Source organism: Macaca fascicularis, chromosome 19 (genome assembly GCF_037993035.2).
Source record: "Macaca fascicularis isolate 582-1 chromosome 19, T2T-MFA8v1.1".
Classification (NCBI taxonomy): domain Eukaryota; kingdom Metazoa; phylum Chordata; class Mammalia; order Primates; family Cercopithecidae; genus Macaca; species Macaca fascicularis.
The window spans coordinates 7,132,897-7,151,663 of NC_088393.1; the positions used below are offsets into that span (position 1 = coordinate 7,132,897).

Consider the following 18,767-nt stretch of genomic DNA (forward strand, 5'->3'; position numbering starts at 1 on the left):
CATTCAGAACTTACTGAGCAAGGTTTAGAGGAACAAAAACATTAAATATTTATGGAGTCCAGGTGTGCTAGCTCACGCCTGTAATCCCAGCACCGAGAGGCCAAGGCATGGGGATCATTTGAGGTCATGAGTTCAATATCAGCTTGGACAACAACATAAGAGAAATTCTGTCTCTACAAAAACAAAAACAAAAATTAGCTGGGCGTGCTGGCTTGCACCTGTAGTCTCAGCGACTTAGCAAGCTAAGGTGGGAGGATTGCTTGAACCCCGGAGGTCAAGGCTGCAGTGAGCCATGTTCACGCCACTGTACTCTAGTCTGAGTGACAAAGCAAGGGAGACAAACTCACCTTCAACTCCTTCCCTGTGTTGACATCCCAGCGCTTTGGGAGGCCGAGGTAAGAGGGTTGCTTGAGACCAGCCTGGACAGCATAGTGAGGCTCTGCCTCTACAAAATAAAAATCAATAAATAAAGTTGCTTTTTTTTTCCATCTATTTCAGATCACTATCCACTTTCTTTTTTTTTTTTTTTTTTTTTTTTGGAGACGGAGTCTCGCTCTGTCGCCCAGGTTGGAGTGCAGTGGCCGGATCTCAGCTCACTGCAAGCTCCGCCTCCCAGGTTTACGCCATTCTCCTGCCTCAGCCTCCTGAGTAGCTGGGACTACAGGCGCCCGCCACCTCGCCCGGCTAGTTTTTTTTTTTGTATTTTTTAGTAGAGACGGGGTTTCACGGTGTTAGCCAGGATGGTCTCGATCTCCTGACCTCGTGATCCGCCCGTCTCGGCCTCCCAAAGTGCTGGGATTACAGGCTTGAGCCACCGCGCCCGGCCCACTATCCACTTTCATCTAAATCGTGGTTCTTGGCCAGGTACAGTGGCTCACACCTGTATTCCCAGCACTTTGGGAGGCAGAGGCAGGTGGATCACCTGAGGTCAGGACTTCGAGACCAGCCTGACCAACATGGTGAAACCCCGTCTCTACTAAAAACACAAAATTAGCTGGGCGTGGTGGCATGTGCATCTATTCTCAGCTACTTGGGAGGCTGAGGCAGGAGAATCGCTTGAACCGGCAAGGGGGAGGCTGCAGTGAGCTCAGATCATACCATTGCACAACGGCCTGGGCAACAAGAGTGAAACCCCGTCTCATAAAATAAAATAAAATGAAATAAAATAAAATAAATCATGGTTCTCAGGCCAGCTGTGATGGCTCACACCTGTAATCTCAGCACTTTGGGAGGCTGAGGCAGGTGGATCACCTGAGGTCAGGAGTTTGAGAACAGCCTGTCCAACACGGTGAAACCCCATCTCTAATAAAAATACAAAAATTAGCCAGGCACGGTGGTGCGTGCCTGTAGTCCCAACTGCTTGGGAGTGTCAGGCAGGAGAATCGCTTGAACCCGAGAGATGGAGGTTGCAGTGAGCCAAGATCACACCACTGCACCCTAGCCTGGATGACAGAGCGAGAAACCGTCTCAAAAAAAATAAATAAGTAAATAAATAAATAGTGATTCTCAGATGGGAGCGACTCTGCCCCCTGGGGGATACTTGGCAAATGTCTGAGACACTTTTTACTGTTAGAGGAGCATTTTTTTTTAATTGATGGGGGTAGGGGTGGGGTGCTCCTGCTATCCAGTGGGTGAAGGCCAGGGATGCTGCTCAGCACCCTACAGTGGCCTGGGTGGCCTTTTGTCCTCTCAAAGTATTCTCCAACTCAGATTTTCAATCGTGCCAAGGTTGAAAAACCCTACTTTAAGTGAAATGCAATAGAATAGGATCAAATAGAATAGAAAATATCAAAGGACATTGCTCAAATAATAAGTTTCATTTCATAAGACTTTTGTATTTTTGTATACTCAGACACTATATTAGATACGTTTCTCCTTGTGAGCCCGAATCAAAAAGCTTTAATTGACTGAGTGCAGCAGCACACGCCTGTAATCCTAGCACTTTGGGAGGCCGAGGCAGGAGGATTGCTTGAGCTCAGGAATTTGAGACCAGCCTGAGCAACATATTGATACCTTGTCTCTGCAAAAAAAAAAAAAAAAAACTTTAAAAACATTAGCAGGCCCTGTTGGCGTGTGCCTGTGGTCCCAGCTACTTGGTAGGCTGAGATTGGGAGGATTTACCTGAGTCCAGAAGTTTGAGGCAGCCGTGAGCTATGCACCAGAGCCAAACAAGATAGCAGAATGTTCTGCAAATAGAAAAAGAAACAAATGAATTAATGCAATTGTTTATGATGGCAGTCACATCAAAATGAAAATTAAACAAGGCAAATGTTCTAGAGTGCCTGGGATATTAGCAAAGGTGTTCAGGGAAGGCTTCTCTCGGGGATGACATTTGAACTGAGATTTTTTTCTTTTTTTTTTTTTTGAGATGGAGTCTCACTTTGTCGCCCAGGCTGGAGTGCAATGGCGTAATCTTGGCTCACTGCAACTTCTGCCTCCCGGGATCAAGCGATATTCCTGCCTCGGTCTCCCAAGTAGCTGGGACTACAGGCACGGGCCACCATGCCTGGCTAATTTTTGTGTTTTTAGTAGAGACAGAGTTTCACCCTGTTGGTCAGGTTGGTCTCGAACTCCTGACCTCAGGTTATCTGCCTGCCTTGGCCTCCCAAAGTGCTGGGATTACAGCCGTGAGCCACTGTGCCCGGCTTTGAGTTGAGATTTACATGTTGGAAGAAGCCGGGACTCCAAGCAGAGTAAAGCAAAGGCTTTGTGGCTGGACTGAGCTTGGTGTGTTTGGGGCATGAAAAGCGGACCAGGGTAGGGAAGGAGATATGGGGAGTCGGCAGGGGGGATGGGAAACCGTGGTTCAATTCAGCTTTCTCAGCTGAGCTCGGTGGCTCACACCCGTGATCTGAGGACTTTGGGAGGCCGAGGCGGGGGGATCACTTGAGGTCAGGAGTTGCAGACCAGTCTGGCCAACATGGTCAAACCCTGTCTCTACTAAAAACACAAAAGTTAGCTGGGCGTGATGGTGGGTGCTACTCGGGAGGCCAAGGCCTGAGAATCGCTTCAACTCGAGAGGCGGAGGCTGCAGTGAGCCAAGATCGTGAGCAAGAGACCCCCGTCTTAAAAAAAAAAAAAAAAAAAAAAAAAAAAAATTGGCTTTCTCAGGGATCTCTTAGAGTGAAGAATGAAGAAGAGACAGTGTGTCACAGTGACATGGGCGAAACTGGAGTACCTGTTAGGGAGCTATTAACAATGAAGAACGGGAAAAGCAGTTGCAATGCAGAGAAATGAAGCTGATTAAACAAAGGGAGACAGGGAGGGCATCTAAGAGGACCTCGCCACCCCACGTCAGAGGTTGGGCAGACAGGGGGTGCAGGGCAGCGTCCGGAGGAGTGGAGGAGTGGCTGCAGGGATGATGGCAGCTGCTGTCCTGGCCCTTCTCCCCAGGGCGGGGGCAGGAGCTGGGGCCCTGGGGGAACCGGCCCGGCAGGGCCACCCACCTGACTCACAGTAGAAACTGGGACAGCGGCTGTAATCCCAGCTACTTGGGAGGGTGAGTCAGGAGAATCACTTGAACCCAGGAGGCAGAGGATGCAGCAAGCCGAGATCACGCCACTGCACTCCAGCCTGGGCATTAAGAGCAAAAGTCCATCTCAAAAACAAAACAAACAAAAAAACGAATCACAGCAGACTCCTGAAGTGGATTTTGATGTATAAGAAGGAGTTTACCAAGCAGTAAGTGGTAGACTCTTTTTTTTTTTTTTTTTTTTGGTGACAGAGCGAGACCCTGACTCAAAACAGAAAAAGAGTCTACCGGCCGGGTGCAGTGGCTCACGCCTGTAATCCCAGCACTTTGGGAGGCAGAGGCAGGTAGATCCTGAGGTCAAGAGATCGAGATCATCCTGGCCAACCTGGTGAAATCCCATCTCCACTAAAAATACAAATATGAGCTGGGCAGGCCGGGTGCGGTGGCTCACGCCTGTAATCCCAGCACTTTGGGAGGCCGAGGCGGGCGGATCACGAGGTCAGGAGATTGAGACCATCCTGGCTAACACAGTGAAACCCTGTCTCTACTAAAAATACAAAAAATTAGCCGGGCGTGGTGGCGGGCGCCTGTAGTCCCAGTTACTTGGGAGGGCTGAGGCAGGAGAATGGTGTGAACCCGGGAGTCGGAGCTAGGAATGAGCCGAGATTGTACCACTGCACTCCAGCCTGGACAAGACTCCGTCTCAAAAAAAAAAAAAGAGTCTACCACTTACTGCTTGGTAAACTCCTTCTTATACATCAAAATCCACTTCAGGAGTCTGCTGTGATTCTTTTTTGTTTGTTTGTTTGTTTGTTTTGTTTTGTTTTTGAGACGGAGTTTTGCTCTTATTCCCCAGGCTGGAGTGCAGTGGCGCGATCTCGGCTCGCTGCATCCTCTGCCCCCTGGGTTCAAGTGATTCTCCTGACTCACCCTCCCAAGTAGCTGGGATTACAGGCATGCGCCACCATGTCCAGATTATTTTGTATTTTTAATAGAGATGGAGTTTCACTGTGTTGGTCAGGCTGGTCTCGAACTCCTGTCCTTAGGTGATCCACCCGCCTTGGGACCCCAAAGTGCTGGGATTACAGGCGTGAGCCATTACAACATCTTGCCTGAACCTGCTGTGATTGGAAGGACTGCCCGGGGGGAAAAAAAAAAAAAACCCACTTCAAATAGACCCCCATGTGGGAGGACTTGAGACTTCCATGGTCCCTGATCTAAGACATCAATAAATAATTCAGACTGGGTACTTTTTACACATTTTTGGACCCTTTCTGAGGACCTTCTGCACAAACCTAGGAGGTAGGCTATCATTATCCCCACTCTGCAGATGCCTCCAAAGCCCTCTGCCTTTTACCTATCTCCTTTATCACCTCTTCATCTCTTGGTTCAATGTGTATTTAATGAGCACCTACTGTGTGTCAGGCACCATTCTAGACTTTGGGGATGAAGTAGTGACACTGGCTTTCTCGGGGATCTCTTAGAGTGAAGAGTGAAGAAGAGACAGTGTGTCACAGTGACATGGGCGAAACTGGAGTACCCGTTAGGGAGCTGTTAACAATGAAGAACGTGAAAAGCAGTTGCCATGTGGAGAAATGAAGCTGATTAAACAAAGGGAGACAGGGAGGGCATCTAAGAGGACCCCGCCACCCCACATCAGAGGCTGGGCAGGCAGGAGGTGCAGGGCAGCGTCCGGAGGAGTGGAGGAGTGAAGTCGTGACACTATCTTAGATAGTGACATTGAACTGAATGATGCAAAAAAATCTGCCTTGAGAAGGTGTGGCAAAAAACCAGAAGTCCCAACATTACCAGGAATCTTCCTACTTCCACCCTTTTGCCCATTCTTTTTCCTCTGCTGGAAATGCCTTTCCCCAGCTAACAAACTCCTACTTATCCTTCAAAGCCCAATTCCAATACCCACTTCTTCTAGGAAAGCTTTCCAGTCTGATCTCCAGGCAGAATCCGCGACACCCTTCTCTGGGCTCCCACAGACTGGGGTCCCTCGCTCTACTCCACAGGTGGCCAAAAAATGAATGAGGTCGGCCACAGCAGGCTGGAAGCTCTTCAAGGCCAAAATCCAGGCTAAGTCCTCTCTGGGACCCCTCTTCCAAGATGAGCTGTGGGAACACTGCAGCTGTTTTTTTTTTTTCTTCTTTTTTTTTGAGACAGAGTCTCGCTCTGCCGCCCAGGCTGGAGTGCAGGGGCACGATCTCGGCTCACTGCAAGCTCCACCTCCGGGGTTCACACCATTCTCCTACCTCCGCCTCCTGAGTAGCTGGGACTACAGGTGCCCATCACCTTGCCTGGATAATTTTTTGTATTTTTAGTAGAGACGGGGTTTCACCGGGTTAGCCAGGATGGTTTTGATCTCATGACCTCGTGATCCTCCCGCCTCGGCCTCCCCAAGTGCTAGGATTACAGGCGTGAGCCACCGTGCCCAACCCTGCAGCTATTTTTAAAATAAGGAATAAGTGGGGTGTGGTGGCTTACGCCTGTAGTCCCAGCACTTTGGGAGGCCAAGGTGGGAGGATCACTTGAGGCCAGGAGTTTGAGACCAGCCTGGGTGACATAGTAACACTCCATCTCTAATATATATATATTTGCCAGATGTGGTAGTGCACAGCTGTAGTCCCAGCTACTCTGGAGAGCAAGGTGGGAGGGAGGGTCACTTGGGCCCAGAAATTTGAGGCTGCATTGAGCTAGGATGGCGCCACTGCACTCCAGCCTGGGCCACAGAGTGAGACTCTCTCTCAAAAAAAATAAAAATAAATAAAATAAAGCAGAAACAGTAGAAAACGAGGCCAGGCGCAGTGGCTCATGCCTGTAACCCCAGCACTTTGGGAGGCCAAGGTGGGAGGATCACAAGCTCAGGAGTTCAAGACCAGCCTGGCCAACATGGTGAAACCCCGTCTCTACTAAAAATACAAAAATTAGCCGGGTGTGGTGGTGTGTGCCTATAATCCCAGCTATTGGGGCAGCTGAGCCAGGAGAATGGCTTGAATCCAGCAGGCAGAGGTTGCAGTGAGCCAAGATCGTGCCACCGCACTCCAGCCCGGGTGACAGAGCAAGACTTCGTCTCAAAAAAAGAGAAAAAAGAAAACGAAGACGAATTCGTCGGTAAGGGGACTCGAACTGTAGACTCTAAAGCTTCTCCAGCCCCGCCCACTCTATTTACTTCACTGGCTCCTCCCTTTCAGGTTCCGATCCTAGCCCCGCCCCACCCTTAACGGCGCCCGCCCACACTCCCGGAAGTGGGCGGCCTAGCGAGCGCGCTCCTAGGCGCAAAGCACGCCGGAAGTTGTAGTTCCGCCATCGGACGGAAGCCGACCGGGGCGTGTGGAGGGATGTGGCCCGCAATATTAGTGGGGGGGGCCCGGGTGGCGGCATGCAGGTACCCCGCGCTGGGGCCTCGCCTCGCCGCTCACTTTCCAGCGCAGCGGCCGCCGCAGCGGACACCCCAAAACGGCCTGGCCCTGCAGCGGAGCCTGCACGCGACGGCGGCCCGGGCTCTCCCGCTCATTCCCATCGTGGTGGAGCAGACGGTACGGCGGCCGGGCGGGGACACGGCCCGGGGGCTCCGGGCTGGGTGAGGATCGGGGGGCTGCCCGCGACCCCTCACCTACATCTTTCTACCCTCAGGGTCGCGGCGAGCGCGCCTATGACATCTACTCGCGGCTGCTGCGGGAGCGCATCGTGTGCGTCATGGGCCCGGTGAGCGCGCCGGGACCCTCCCCAGGACTCTCCCAAGCGCCTGCCCAGACCCCCTGCGCCCCTCCTTCCCTGGCCCCAGACTTTCTTTCCCCAGGCTCCGCTCCCCTTCCAACCCCCTTCCCTCTCCTTCTGACTCCCCTCTTGGCTCCCGGTCTCCCCACCCGCTCCTCACCTCTTCCCCTCTGCTCCTCGCCTCTTGAGCTCCCACTGCCTTCCTGACACCTGGCACCGCTCTCCTCAATCCTAGGCGCAAGACTCTTCGCAGGTGTTCTGACCCTTTCCTTTCCTGTGCCCTGAGCCCCGCCTGGGTCCTAGCCACTACTCTCTCCCCATCCGCTTCTGGGTCCTAAATTCTTCCCCACCCCTTTTATTTGGGCCCTGGTCCCCCTTCCTGGTTCTCTGACCCATCCCCAGCAGCCTTAAAACTCTCTCCCCACCCCGAATCTGGGAACACCCCTGCCCTCTCCACCTGCAGATCGATGACAGCGTTGCCAGCCTTGTTATCGCACAGCTCCTCTTCCTGCAGTCCGAGAGCAACAAGAAGCCCATCCACATGTACATCAACAGCCCTGGTGAGCAAGCAGGGGCTTTCCTAGGTGCCAGGGGCGCTCGTCAGGGCGCACGGGTGACTCAGGGGACCAGAATCCCGGGTCAGGGATGTTCTCTCTCTGGGAAAGGGTGCAGAGCGTCAGAGTTCCAGAAGTGGCTTGAAACCGCCAAAAGGTGCCTGTTGCTGGCTTTTGAGCCTCGGTTCACAAGTCAGGATGTGGTCTCTTTGATCCTGCACATACTGTTCTGCCAACCTGACCCGGCTAACATTTAAAAATTGTAGATTTAAAAAAAAAAAAAGGCCGGGCGCGGTGGCTCAAGCCTGTAATCCCAGCACTTTGGGAGGCCGAGACGGGCGGATCACGAGGTCAGGAGATCGAGACCATCCTGGCTAACACGGTGAAACCCCGTCTCTACTAAAAAAATATAAAAAACTAGCCGGGTATGGTGGCGGGTGCCTGTAGTCCCAGCTACTTGGGAGGCTGAGGCAGGAGAATGGCGTGAACCCGGGAGGCAGAGCTTGCAGTGAGCTGAGATCCGGCCACTGCACTCCAGCCTGGGCGGCAGAGCGAGACTCCGTCTCAAAAAAAAAAAAAAAAAAAAAATGTAGATTTTAGCCCGGGCACGATAGCTCTCACCTGTAATCCCAACACTTTGGGAGGCTGAGGTGGGAGAATTGCTTGAGCTCAGGAGTTCAAGACCAGCCTGAGTAACATAGTGAGACCCCATCTCTACAAAAAAAGTACAAAGATGTGGCGCATGCCTGTAGTCCCAGCAACTCGGGAGGCTGAGTGAGAAGGATCACTTGAGCCCAGGAGGTCGGGGGCTGTAGTGAGCCCGTCTCAAATATAATAATAATAATTGGTAGATTTTTCCCCTCCCCCAAAAAAGTGGTCAGTTTGGATTGACCACTTACAATTGAGGCTTTTTTTTTTTTTTTTTTTTTTTTGAGACAGCCTCTGTCACCGAGGCTGGAGTGCAGTGTCGCAGTCTCAGCTCACTGCAACCTCTGCCTCCTGGGTTCAAGCGATTCTCCAGCTTCAGCCTCCCAAGTAGCTGGGAATTACAGGCATGTGTCACCATGCCCATCAAATTTTTTGTATTTAGTAGAGATGAGGTTTCACCATGTTGGTCAGGCTGGTCTCGAACTCCTGAGCTCAAGTGATCCACCCACCTCGGCCTCCCAAAGTGCTGGGATTACAGGCATGAGCCACTACGCCTGGCCTGATTTCTAGTTTCTCTTGGAAATTTAGTAGATCTGGTCCCGTGGGTCCACTGGCACATGTGGCAAGAGTCAGTACACTGTAAAGCAAGCACTCTCCCTTTTGCCTGCACCTGGCCCGTGTCACCTGTTTTTGTCACCTGCCAACCCCTGGAAGCATTTGTGTTGGTGAACCCTGCTTTAAAGAGCTGCTTCTAGGCCGGGTGCGGTGGCTCACGCTTGTAATTCCAGCACTTTGGGAGGCCGAAGCGGGCTGATCACTTGAGGTTAGGAGTTTGAGAGCAGCCTGGCCAACATGGTGAAATCCCATCTCTACTAAAAATACAAAAATTGGCCGGGCACAGTGGCTCACGCCTGTAATCCCAGCACTTTGGGAGGCCGAGGCGGGCAGATCACAAGGTCAGGAGATCAAGACCATCCTGGTTGACATGGTGAAACCCCGTCTCTACTAAAAATACAAAAAAATTAGCCGGGCATGGTGGTGGGTGCCTGTAGTCCCGGCTACTTGGGAGGCTGAGGCAGGAGAATGGAATGAATCCGGGAGGCAGAGCTTGCAGTGAGCCGAGATCGCGCCACTGCACTCCAGCCTGGGCAACACAGCCAGACTCTGTCTCAAAAAGAAAAAAAAATTAGCTGAGCGTGGTGGCGTACTTGTAATCCAGCTACTCGGGAGGCTAAGGCGGGAGAATTGCATGAACCCGGGAGGCGGAGATTGCAGTGAGCCGAGATTGCACCACTGCACTCCAGCCTGGGTGACAGAGTGAGACCCTGTCTCGAAATATATATATATATAGCTGCTTCTGGCTAGGCGTGGTGGCTCACATCTGTAATCCCAACACTTTGGGAGGATCGCTTGAGCCCAGGAGTTCGAGACCAGCCTAGGCAACATAGTGAAACCCAGTCTTAATTTTATTTTTTTTTTTTTGAGACAAGAGTCTCACTCTGTCGCCCAGGCTGGAGTGCAGTGGCGCGATCTGGGCTCACTGCAAGCTCCGCCTCCCGGGTTCACGCCATTCTCCTGCCTCAGCCTCCCGAGTAGCTGGGACTACAGGCACCCGCAACCACGCCCGGCTAATTTTTTGTATTTTTAGTAGAGACGGGGTTTCACCGTGTTAGCCCGGATGGTCTGGATCTCCTGACCTCGTGATCCACCTGCCTCAGCCTCCCAAAGTGCTGGGATTATAGGCAGGAGCCACCGTGCCCGGCGGTCTTAATTTTTAAAAAAGGAAGGGGGCTGCATCTGTTCCATTCTCCCCAGGGTTAGGAGATGAAATAGGAAAAGGGTTGGGGGAGCTGGTCCAGCCCCTCACTTGCTCCCCCACTCATAGGTGGTGTGGTGACTGCGGGCTTGGCCATCTACGACACGATGCAGTACATCCTCAACCCTATCTGCACCTGGTGCGTGGGCCAGGCAGCCAGCATGGGCTCCCTGCTTCTCGCCGCCGGCAGCCCGGGCATGCGCCACTCACTCCCCAACTCCCGTATCATGATCCACCAGCCCTCAGGAGGCGCCCGGGTGAGTGCCAGACACACAAGCTGCTGTCAGGATTCAGGACAAGGTCTAGACAGAAGGACTGACTGGGCGGAAGTCAGGTGTGGGAGTGGATGTCTTAAAATGTGCAGGCTGGGCTGGGTGTGGTGGCTTAGGCCTGTAATCCTAGCACTTTGGGAGACAGAAGTGGGAGGATCATGTGAGCTCAGGAGTTCGAGGCCAGCCAGGGGAACATAATGAGACCTCGTCTCTATTTAAAAAAAAAAAAAAAGAAGGCCCAGCATGGTGGCTCACGCCTGTAAATCTCAGCGTGATTTGGGAATCCAAAGCAGAAGCCAGAGCAGGTGGATCATTTGAGGTCAGGAGATTGAGACCAGCCTGGCCAACATGGTGAAATCCCGTCTCTACTAAAAATACAAAAATTAGCTGGGCGTGGTGGTGCGCACCTGTAATCCCAGCTAATTCGGGAGGCTGAAGCGGGAGAATCGCTTGAACCCAGGAGGTGGAAGTTGCAGTGAACGGAGATGGCGCCACTGCACTCCAGCCTGGATGGCAGAGCAAGACTCTGTCTCAAAACAATAAAGAAAAGAAAAGAAAGTACACTCGGGAGTTGTTTGCTATCTGTTAAGAATTAGCTTCCGCCGGGCGCAGTGGCTCACATCTGTAATCCCAGCACTTTGGGAGGCCAAGGCAGGAGGATCACTTGAGGCCAAGAATTTAAGACCAGCCTGGGCAGTGGTGAGACCCCATCTCTACCAAAAATTTTCAAATGACTCAGGCGTGGTTATGCTTGCCTCTGGTCCCAGCTACTCAGGAGGCTGAGGTGGGAGGATTGAGCCTGAGAGGTCAGGGCTACGATGAGCTATCTTGCACCACTGCAGTCCAGCCCTAGGAACAGAGCAAGACCCTGTCTCAAAAAAAAAAAAAAAAGCAGGATTACAATTGGGCATGACGGCTCATGTCTTTAATCGCAGCACTTTGGGAGGCCGAGATGGGAGGATCACTTGAGGCCAGGAGTTTGAGACCAGTCTGGGCAACCTAGCAAGACCTCATCTCTTAAAAAAAAAAAAAAAGGTTTAGCTAATGCAAGACAGAGAGACACTGTTCCTCCCAGTCTGCAAGGCTTCAGATGCAGAAAATAAGAAAACATACTTAATCCAGTCAGAAAGCTTTCCTGGTGGTGGGTGGCAAGATTGAAGCAGGATATCAGGGGATTTACACAACCCCAACCCACCAACCTCAAACCAAAAGCCCAAAGCCCAGGGAGGGCTCCTGAGTACCACCTCCGACCTCCCTGTGAGGGGCTGACACTGATGCCAACCTTTACCCCCTCGCTCCCCTTGGACGTCCCTCAGGGCCAAGCCACAGACATTGCCATCCAGGCAGAGGAGATCATGAAGCTGAAGAAGCAGCTCTATAACATCTATGCCAAGCACACCAAACAGAGCCTGCAGGTGATCGGTGAGCACCCTCCTTTATTTCATCCTGGTCCGTGCACAGGCGGACTAGGTGTTATTCTAAGCCAGGGCTTCTCCACCTGGGCCCTGTGGACTTTCAGGGCTGGATCATTCTCTGGGATGGGACCATCCCAGGCACTGCAGGATGTGTGGCAGCGTCCCTGGCCTCCAGCCACTCCACGCCAGTACCCTCCTCCAACTGTGACAACCAGAAATGTCTCCAGACATCACCAAGTGTTCCCTGGTGGGCAGAATTGCCTGCAGCCAAGAGACACTGTTCTAAGCCCTTTAAAAATATCCTTGGGCGTGGTGGCTCACGCCTGTAATCCCAGAACTTTAGGATGCCAAGGCAGGTGGATCACTTGAGGCCAAGAGTTCAACACCAGCCTGGGCAACATAGCGAAACCCCATCTCTACTACAAATATAAAAATTAGCTGACCATGGTGGTGGGGACCTGTAATCCCCACTGCTCTGGAGGCTGAGGCACGAGAATCACTCGAACCCGGGAGGTGGAGGTTTCAGTGAGCTGAGTTCGCACCACTGCATTCCAGCCTGGGTGACGGAGCAAGACTGTCTCAAAAAATAAAAGAAAAAAATCAGCTTAGCCAGGTACGGTGGTACACATTTGTAATCCTAGCACTTTGGGAAGCCAAGGTAGGAGGATCACTTGAGCCCAGGAGTTCAAGTCCAGCCTGGGCAACATAGGGAGACCCCATTTCCGTAGAAAATTTAAAAATTGGGCACAGTGGCTCACGCCTGTAATCCCAGCACTTTGGGAGGCCGAGGCGGGTTGGATTACCTGAGATCAGGAGTTCTAGACCAGCCTGGCCAACATGGTGAAACCCCATCTCAACTAAAAGTATAAAAATTAGCCTGGTCTGGTGGCAGGCGCCTGTAATCCCAGCTACTCAGGGGGGCTGAGGTAGGAAAATTGCTTGAGCTCGGGAGGCGGAGGTTGCAGCGAGGCAGGATTGCCCCATCGCACCCCAGCCTGGGGGACAAAAGCGAGACTTCGTCTCAAAAAAAAAAAAAAAAATTTTTTTTAAATTAGCCAGGCATAGTGGCTCATGCCTTTAGTCCCCAGCTACTCAGGAGGCTGAGGCAGGAGGATCTGTGGAATATGAGAGTTTGAGGTTACAGTGAGCTAATTATTATTATTATTATTATTATTTTTTGAGACAAGGTGTGGCTCTGTCGCTCAGGCTGGAATGCAGTGGCATGATCTCGGCTCATTGCAACCTCTGCCACCTGGGTTCAAGCAATTCTCCTGACTCAGCCTCCTCAGTAACTGAGACTACAGGTATGCACCACCATGCCTGGCTAATTTTTTGTATTTTTTGTAAAGACGGGGTTTCACCATGTTGCCCAGGCTGGTCTCAAACTCGTGAGCTCAAGTGATCCAACTGCCTCAGCCTCCCAAAGTTCTGGGATTACAAGTGTGAGTCACCACGCCCAGCCATAATTTTATGAAAATCAAAAAATGAAGCCAGGTGTGGTGGCTCACACCTGCAATCCCAGCACTTTGGGAGGCTGAAGTGGGAGGATCACTTCAGTTCAGGAGTTCAAGACCAGCCTGGGCAATATAGTGAAACCCCATCTCATTAAAAAAATAGGCCGGGCACAGTGCCTCACGCCTGTAATCCCAGCACTTTGGGAGGCTGAGGCGGGCGGATCACCAGGTCAGGAGATTGAGACCATCCTGGCTAACATGGTGAAACCCCTTCTCTACTGAAAATACAAAAAATTAGCCGGGCGTGGTGGCGGGCACCTGTAGTCCGAGCTACTCGGGAGGCTGAGGCAGGAGAATGGTGTGAACCCGGGAGGCGGAGCTTGCAGTGAGCAGAGATCACGCCACTGCACTCCAGCCTCGGCGAGAAAGCGAGACTCCGGAGTGTCTCAAAAAAAAAAAAAAAAGAAAAAAAAAATTTTGCGGGGCGCCATGGCTCATGCCTGTAATATCAGCACTTTCGGAGGCCGAGGCGGGTGGATCATGAGGTCAGGAGTTCGAGACCAGCCTGACCAACATGGTGAAACCGTGTCTCTACTAAAAATACAAAAATTAGACGGGCACGGTGGCGCGCACCTGTAATCCCAACTACTCAGGAGGCTGAGGCATGAGAATCGCCTGAACCTGAGAGGCGGAGGTTGCAGTGAGCCAAGATCACACCACTGCACTCCAGCCTGGGCGACAGAGCAAGACCCTGTCTCAAAAAAAAAAAAAAAGTGAATGTACCACAGCATCACATATGAATCTTGCAAATATAATGTTGCATGAAAGAAGAATAAACACTCTGTGATTCCATTTATTTAAACCGTAAAAACAAGCAGAGCTGGCCGGGCGCGGTGGCTCAAGCCTGTAATCCCAGCACTTTGGGAGGCCGAGACGGGTGGATCACGAGGTTGGGAGATCGAGACCATCCTGGCTAACACGGTGAAACCCCGTCTCTACTAAAAAAATACAAAAAACTAGCCGGGCGAGGTGGCGGGCGCCCGTAGTCCCAGCTACTCGGGAGGCTGAGGCAGGAGAATGGCGTGAACCCGGGAGGCGGAGCTTGCAGTGAGCTGAGATCCGGCCACTGCACTCCAGCCTGGGTGACAGAGTGAGACTCCGTCTCAAAAAAAAAAAAAAAAGCAGAGCTAATTTATGCTGTTAGAGGAGTGGTTGCTTTGGGGCATGGGGAGGGGGTGGCAAGGATTCGTGACCGTTGTGGGCCCAAGTAGGGTTTCAGGGGTGCTGGCAATATTCCATCTCTTGGTCTGGGTGCTGGTCCTGTAGGGTATGTTCAGTCCAAAAATCCATCCCACCAGACATTTACAAATCATGTCCTTTCCTGGGTGTATATAATACATCAATAACAATTTTTTTTTTTTTTTTTTTGAGATGGAGTCTCACTTTGTTACCCAGGCTGGAGGGTAGTGGTGCAGTCTCAGCTCACTGCAACCTCCACCTCCCAGGTTGAAGTGATTCTCGTACCTCAGCCTCCCTAGTAGCTGGGATTACAGGTGTTTGCCACCACACCTGGCTCAGTTTTGTATTTTAAGTAGAGACAGAGTTTCACCATGTTGGCCATGCCTCCCAAAGTGCTAGGATTACAAGTGTGAGCTACCGTGCCTGGCCCAGAAACAATTTTTTAAAAAACAAAATTGAAATTGGTATTTTACTGCTACCTAGGGGAAACAGAGGCACTGCAGAATGAGGACATATCTCAGTCAGCTTGAGCTGCTTAACACAACACCACAGACCTCCACAGAGATTTATTTCTTACAGTTCTGGGGGCTGAGAAGTCCAAGGTCAGGGTGCTGGCTGATGTGGTTCTCGGTGAGGGCTCTCTTCCTGGCTTGCAGACAGCCGCCTTCTCCCTGTGTCTTCACATGGTGGAGAGAGAGCAAGTGCACTCGTGTCTCCTCTTACAAGGCCACTAATCCCATCAGGGGGCCCTGACCCCATCTCTCCCTAAAGACCTCCCAAGGACCCCGTCTCCAAATCCCATCCCACTGGGGGTTGGAGCTTCAACATACGAACTTGGGGTGATGGGCACAAACATTCAGGCCAAAACACGAACCAGACCTGGCCCCGGGTCTCTGCTATTACCCTAATGTGTATCACCTCCTGCTTCCCCACCAGAGTCTGCCATGGAGAGGGACCGCTACATGAGCCCCATGGAGGCCCAGGAGTTCGGCATCTTAGACAAGGTTCTGGTCCACCCTCCCCAGGATGGTGAGGATGAGCCCACACTGGTGCAGAAGGAGCCTGTAGAAGCAACGCCAGCAGCAGAACCTGTCCCAGCTAGCACCTGAGAGCTGGTCCTCCTCTCCAGAATCACATGAAGGGGCCAGAGGCCAGCCAGACCCCCAGCTGGGCCCTGTTCACCCCTTGCTGCTGGGCCCGGAGGGGCCCCTTGAGGAACTTTTAATTTGCAAGGGTGCCCCCTATGGATGGGGCATTCCAGCTGAGACACTGTGATTTTAAATTAAATCTTTGTGGTCTTTGCTCTGCGTCTGGGACACCCTCCCTCTCTGCACGACGACGGCGTGTACACATCTGTATTTCACAGGCCCCTTGTGTTTTTGTCCTGACCCCAAGAGGTAAGCCATGTTTCCCTTCAGCAGATTCTCCTGATCATATCCTATATTCTAGGCAGTGTTCTTTTGTGAAGAAGACACAAGCAACCATCCTCAAAAGAGCTCCATTCTTGTGGCAGTAGACAGTTATTTAAAAAAAAAAAAAAAAAAAGGCCTGGCGGCTCATGCCTGTAATCCCAGCACTTTGGGAGGCCGAGGCGGGTGAATCACAAGGTCAGGAGATCAAGACCATCCTGGCTAACATGGTGAAACCCCGTCTCTACTAAAAATACAGAAATTAGCCAGGCATGGTGCACCTGTAATACCAGCTACTCCAGAGGCTGAGGCAGGAGAATTACTTGAACTTAGGAGGCGGAGGTTGCAGTGAGCAGGATCACGCCACTGCACTCCAGCCTGGGCAACAAAGCAAGACTCTGTCTCAAAAAAAACAAAAAACACAGGAAAGGTGGCATGCAAGTGTGAGGGTGAGTGTGTTACAGTTTTCTATGGGGTAATCAGGGAAGCCCTCACTGAGAAGGTGGTGTTTGAGCAAAGCCTCAAAGGAGGGGAGGGATGGAGCCTGTGTCCAGGCAGAGGACACAGCCAGTGCAAAGGCCCTGTGGCAGGACGGTACCTGGCATGTGAGAGGACCTACGAGGAGGCCCGTGGTTGAGGGAAGGTGGAAGAGATGAGATCAGAAAGTAGAGGTGAAAATTAGCCAGGCATGGTGGTGTGCTTGAACCCAGGAGGCAGAGGTTGCAGTGAGCCAAGATCACACCACTACACTCCAGCCTGGGCAACAGAGTGAGATTCTGTCCAAAAAAAAAAAAAAAGTGGAGGTGATTGAGACTAGATCATAAAAGGCCTGACATCTAAAAGGAGGGAGGTGAACCATGGCGAGTTTTTAGAAGAGGAAGGAAAATAAGGATGACTGTGACTCCTGAGGAGTGCACCCTGGACGGAAACTGGAGAGCAGTTAGGAGAGCTGGAGTAATCCAGATGAAAGCTGATGGCAGGCCTGGCCGAGGGGTGAGACAAAGTCAGATTCTAGCTAGGTGGGATGTGACAGAGAGCAGTTTCCAGAAACTCCAAGCTGATGGCCCAAAGCAGGAAGATGGAGACCTGTCACCTGAGATGGGAAGTGTAGGGAAAGGAACAGGCTTGGGGAGGGATCGGGACTTGATTTTGGATATATTATACCTGGTGTTTGTTATGTCCCTCGACATCAGGGTCAAGAGGTTGAAATAAAAATGTAGGCAGCATTAGCATGTAGGTTAATTACCAGTCAGACTGAGAGATGGCTATTGGATTCGGTGCTGTGGATGTCACTGGTGGCCTTAAATCAGGGAATTTCTGGTACTGTGGGAGCCAAAAGCCAGGCTGGAGTGGATCCAGAAAGAATAGGAGGAAATATCAGACATAGACAAGTCTTTCGAGGAATTATACTATCTCCTCGATAGTGTAATGATTACTACACTAAGCGGAGCAGGGAGTTGGGGGACGGATGTAGCCGGAGGGAGAAATGGGGTCAATAGTTTTCAAAATTCAAGCATTCAGGCCGGGCGCGGTGGCTCACGCCTGTAATCCCAGCACTTTGGGAGGCCGAGGCGGGCGGATCACAAGGTCAGGAGATCGAGACCACGGTGAAACCCCGTCTCTACTAAAAATACAAAAAATTAGCCGGGCGCGGTGGCGGGCGCCTGTAGTCCCAGCTACTCAGGAGGCTGAGGCAGGTGAATGGCGTAAACCCAGGAGGCGGAGCTTGCAGTGAGCCGAGATCGCGCCACTGCACTCCAGCCTGGGCGACAGAGCGAGACTCCGTCTCAAAAAAACAAAAAAAAAAAAAACAAAAAAAAAAAAACAAAATTCAAGCATTCGGGAGGGGGGCGGGCTATGCTTAGCAGTTACAGTGTTGCACTTTGCATTATGGACATTAAAAATACATAGAAAAGTACCCTGAGCTTTGAGAGGCTGAGGGAAGAGGATCTACCTGAACCCAAGTGTTCGAGGCTGCAGTGAGCTACGATCCTGCCCTTGCACTCCAGCCTGGGCAATAGAGGGAGAAAATAATAAAACATTTTATTCTTATTCTGTAAAAAAATAATAAAAAAATATAGGCCGGGCATGGTGGCTCACTCCTGTAATCCCAGCACTTTGGGAGGCCAAGGCAGGCGGATCACCTGAGGTCAGGAGTTTGAGGCCAGCCTGGCCAATGTGGTGAAACCCCATCTCTACTAAAAATACAAAAATTAGCCAGGCGTGGTGGCAGCTGCCCATAATCTCAGCTACATGGGAGGCTAAGGCAGGCGAATAGCTTGAACCTGGAAGGCTGAGGTTGCAGTGAGCCAAGACCGCACCATTGCACTCCAGCCTGGGTGGCAAGAGGGAAATTCGGTCTGAAAAACAAAACAAAAAATGCTGGGCATGGTGGTTTGGTGCCTGTAATCCCAGCTATTTGGGAGGCTGAGGCATGAGAATCACTTAAACCCAGGAGGCAGAGGTTGCAAATCTCCAGGGCCCAAGATCGTGCCACTGTGCTCCAGCCTGGGCAACAGAGTGAGACTGTCTCAAAAATAAATAAAAATAAATATAAACAAAAGTAGAGAAAACAGGGTAATGAGACCCCACGTACTTATCACACCAGTTCCACAATTAATTCACGGTCAAATGTGATTCTTCCCTACCCGACCCCATCCCTGCCTCCATAGCCTGGATTTATGTGGAAGCAAATCCCAGAGATCTTTTCATCTGTAAATTTTTTTTTTCAGTTTGCATTTGTAAAATACGAGGACTTTTTTTTC

The 18,767-nt window shown here is 51.4% G+C and overlaps 2 protein-coding genes across 6 annotated transcripts in view; one reads left to right on the plus strand and one right to left on the minus strand.

The window, feature by feature from the left end:
- ACER1 (alkaline ceramidase 1) overlaps positions 1–7,524 on the minus strand; it is a 50,167-nt gene extending 42,643 nt beyond the window's left edge. For all 4 annotated transcript variants that reach the window (XM_074025568.1, XM_005587694.5, XM_065536126.2 and 1 more), the window contains exons 1-3: positions 7,356–7,524; positions 2,122–2,186; positions 348–445 (exon numbers count right to left, since the gene is read on the minus strand). The gene's annotated coding sequence lies outside the window, so the exon portion shown is untranslated. The remainder of the gene's footprint in view (positions 1–347; positions 446–2,121; positions 2,187–7,355) is intronic.
- CLPP (caseinolytic mitochondrial matrix peptidase proteolytic subunit) lies at positions 6,773–15,896 on the plus strand. 2 transcript variants are annotated; one of them, XM_045380566.2, is made up of 6 exons: positions 6,773–7,014; positions 7,112–7,183; positions 7,659–7,755; positions 10,283–10,470; positions 11,802–11,907; positions 15,530–15,896. In XM_045380566.2, exons 1-6 carry the CDS (start codon positions 6,817–6,819, stop codon positions 15,700–15,702), a joined length of 834 nt encoding a protein of 277 aa, XP_045236501.2. In that variant the 5' UTR covers positions 6,773–6,816; the 3' UTR covers positions 15,703–15,896. The 2 variants fall into 2 exon arrangements, with proteins under 2 accessions (XP_045236501.2, XP_073881667.1); XM_074025566.1 differs by lacking the exon at positions 11,802–11,907.
- The last annotated feature ends 2,871 nt before the right edge of the window (positions 15,897–18,767 follow it).

Excerpts from the sequence above, each read along its gene's own strand:
- CLPP (XM_045380566.2), top strand. The coding sequence starts at position 6,817 with ATGTGGCCCGCAATATTAGTGGGGGGGGCCCGGGTGGCGGCATGCAGG. Across the intron at positions 7,015-7,111 it reads CCATCGTGGTGGAGCAGACG|GGTCGCGGCGAGCGCGCCTA; the intron begins GTACGGCGGCCG and ends TTCTACCCTCAG. Across the intron at positions 7,184-7,658 it reads TCGTGTGCGTCATGGGCCCG|ATCGATGACAGCGTTGCCAG; the intron begins GTGAGCGCGCCG and ends CTCCACCTGCAG.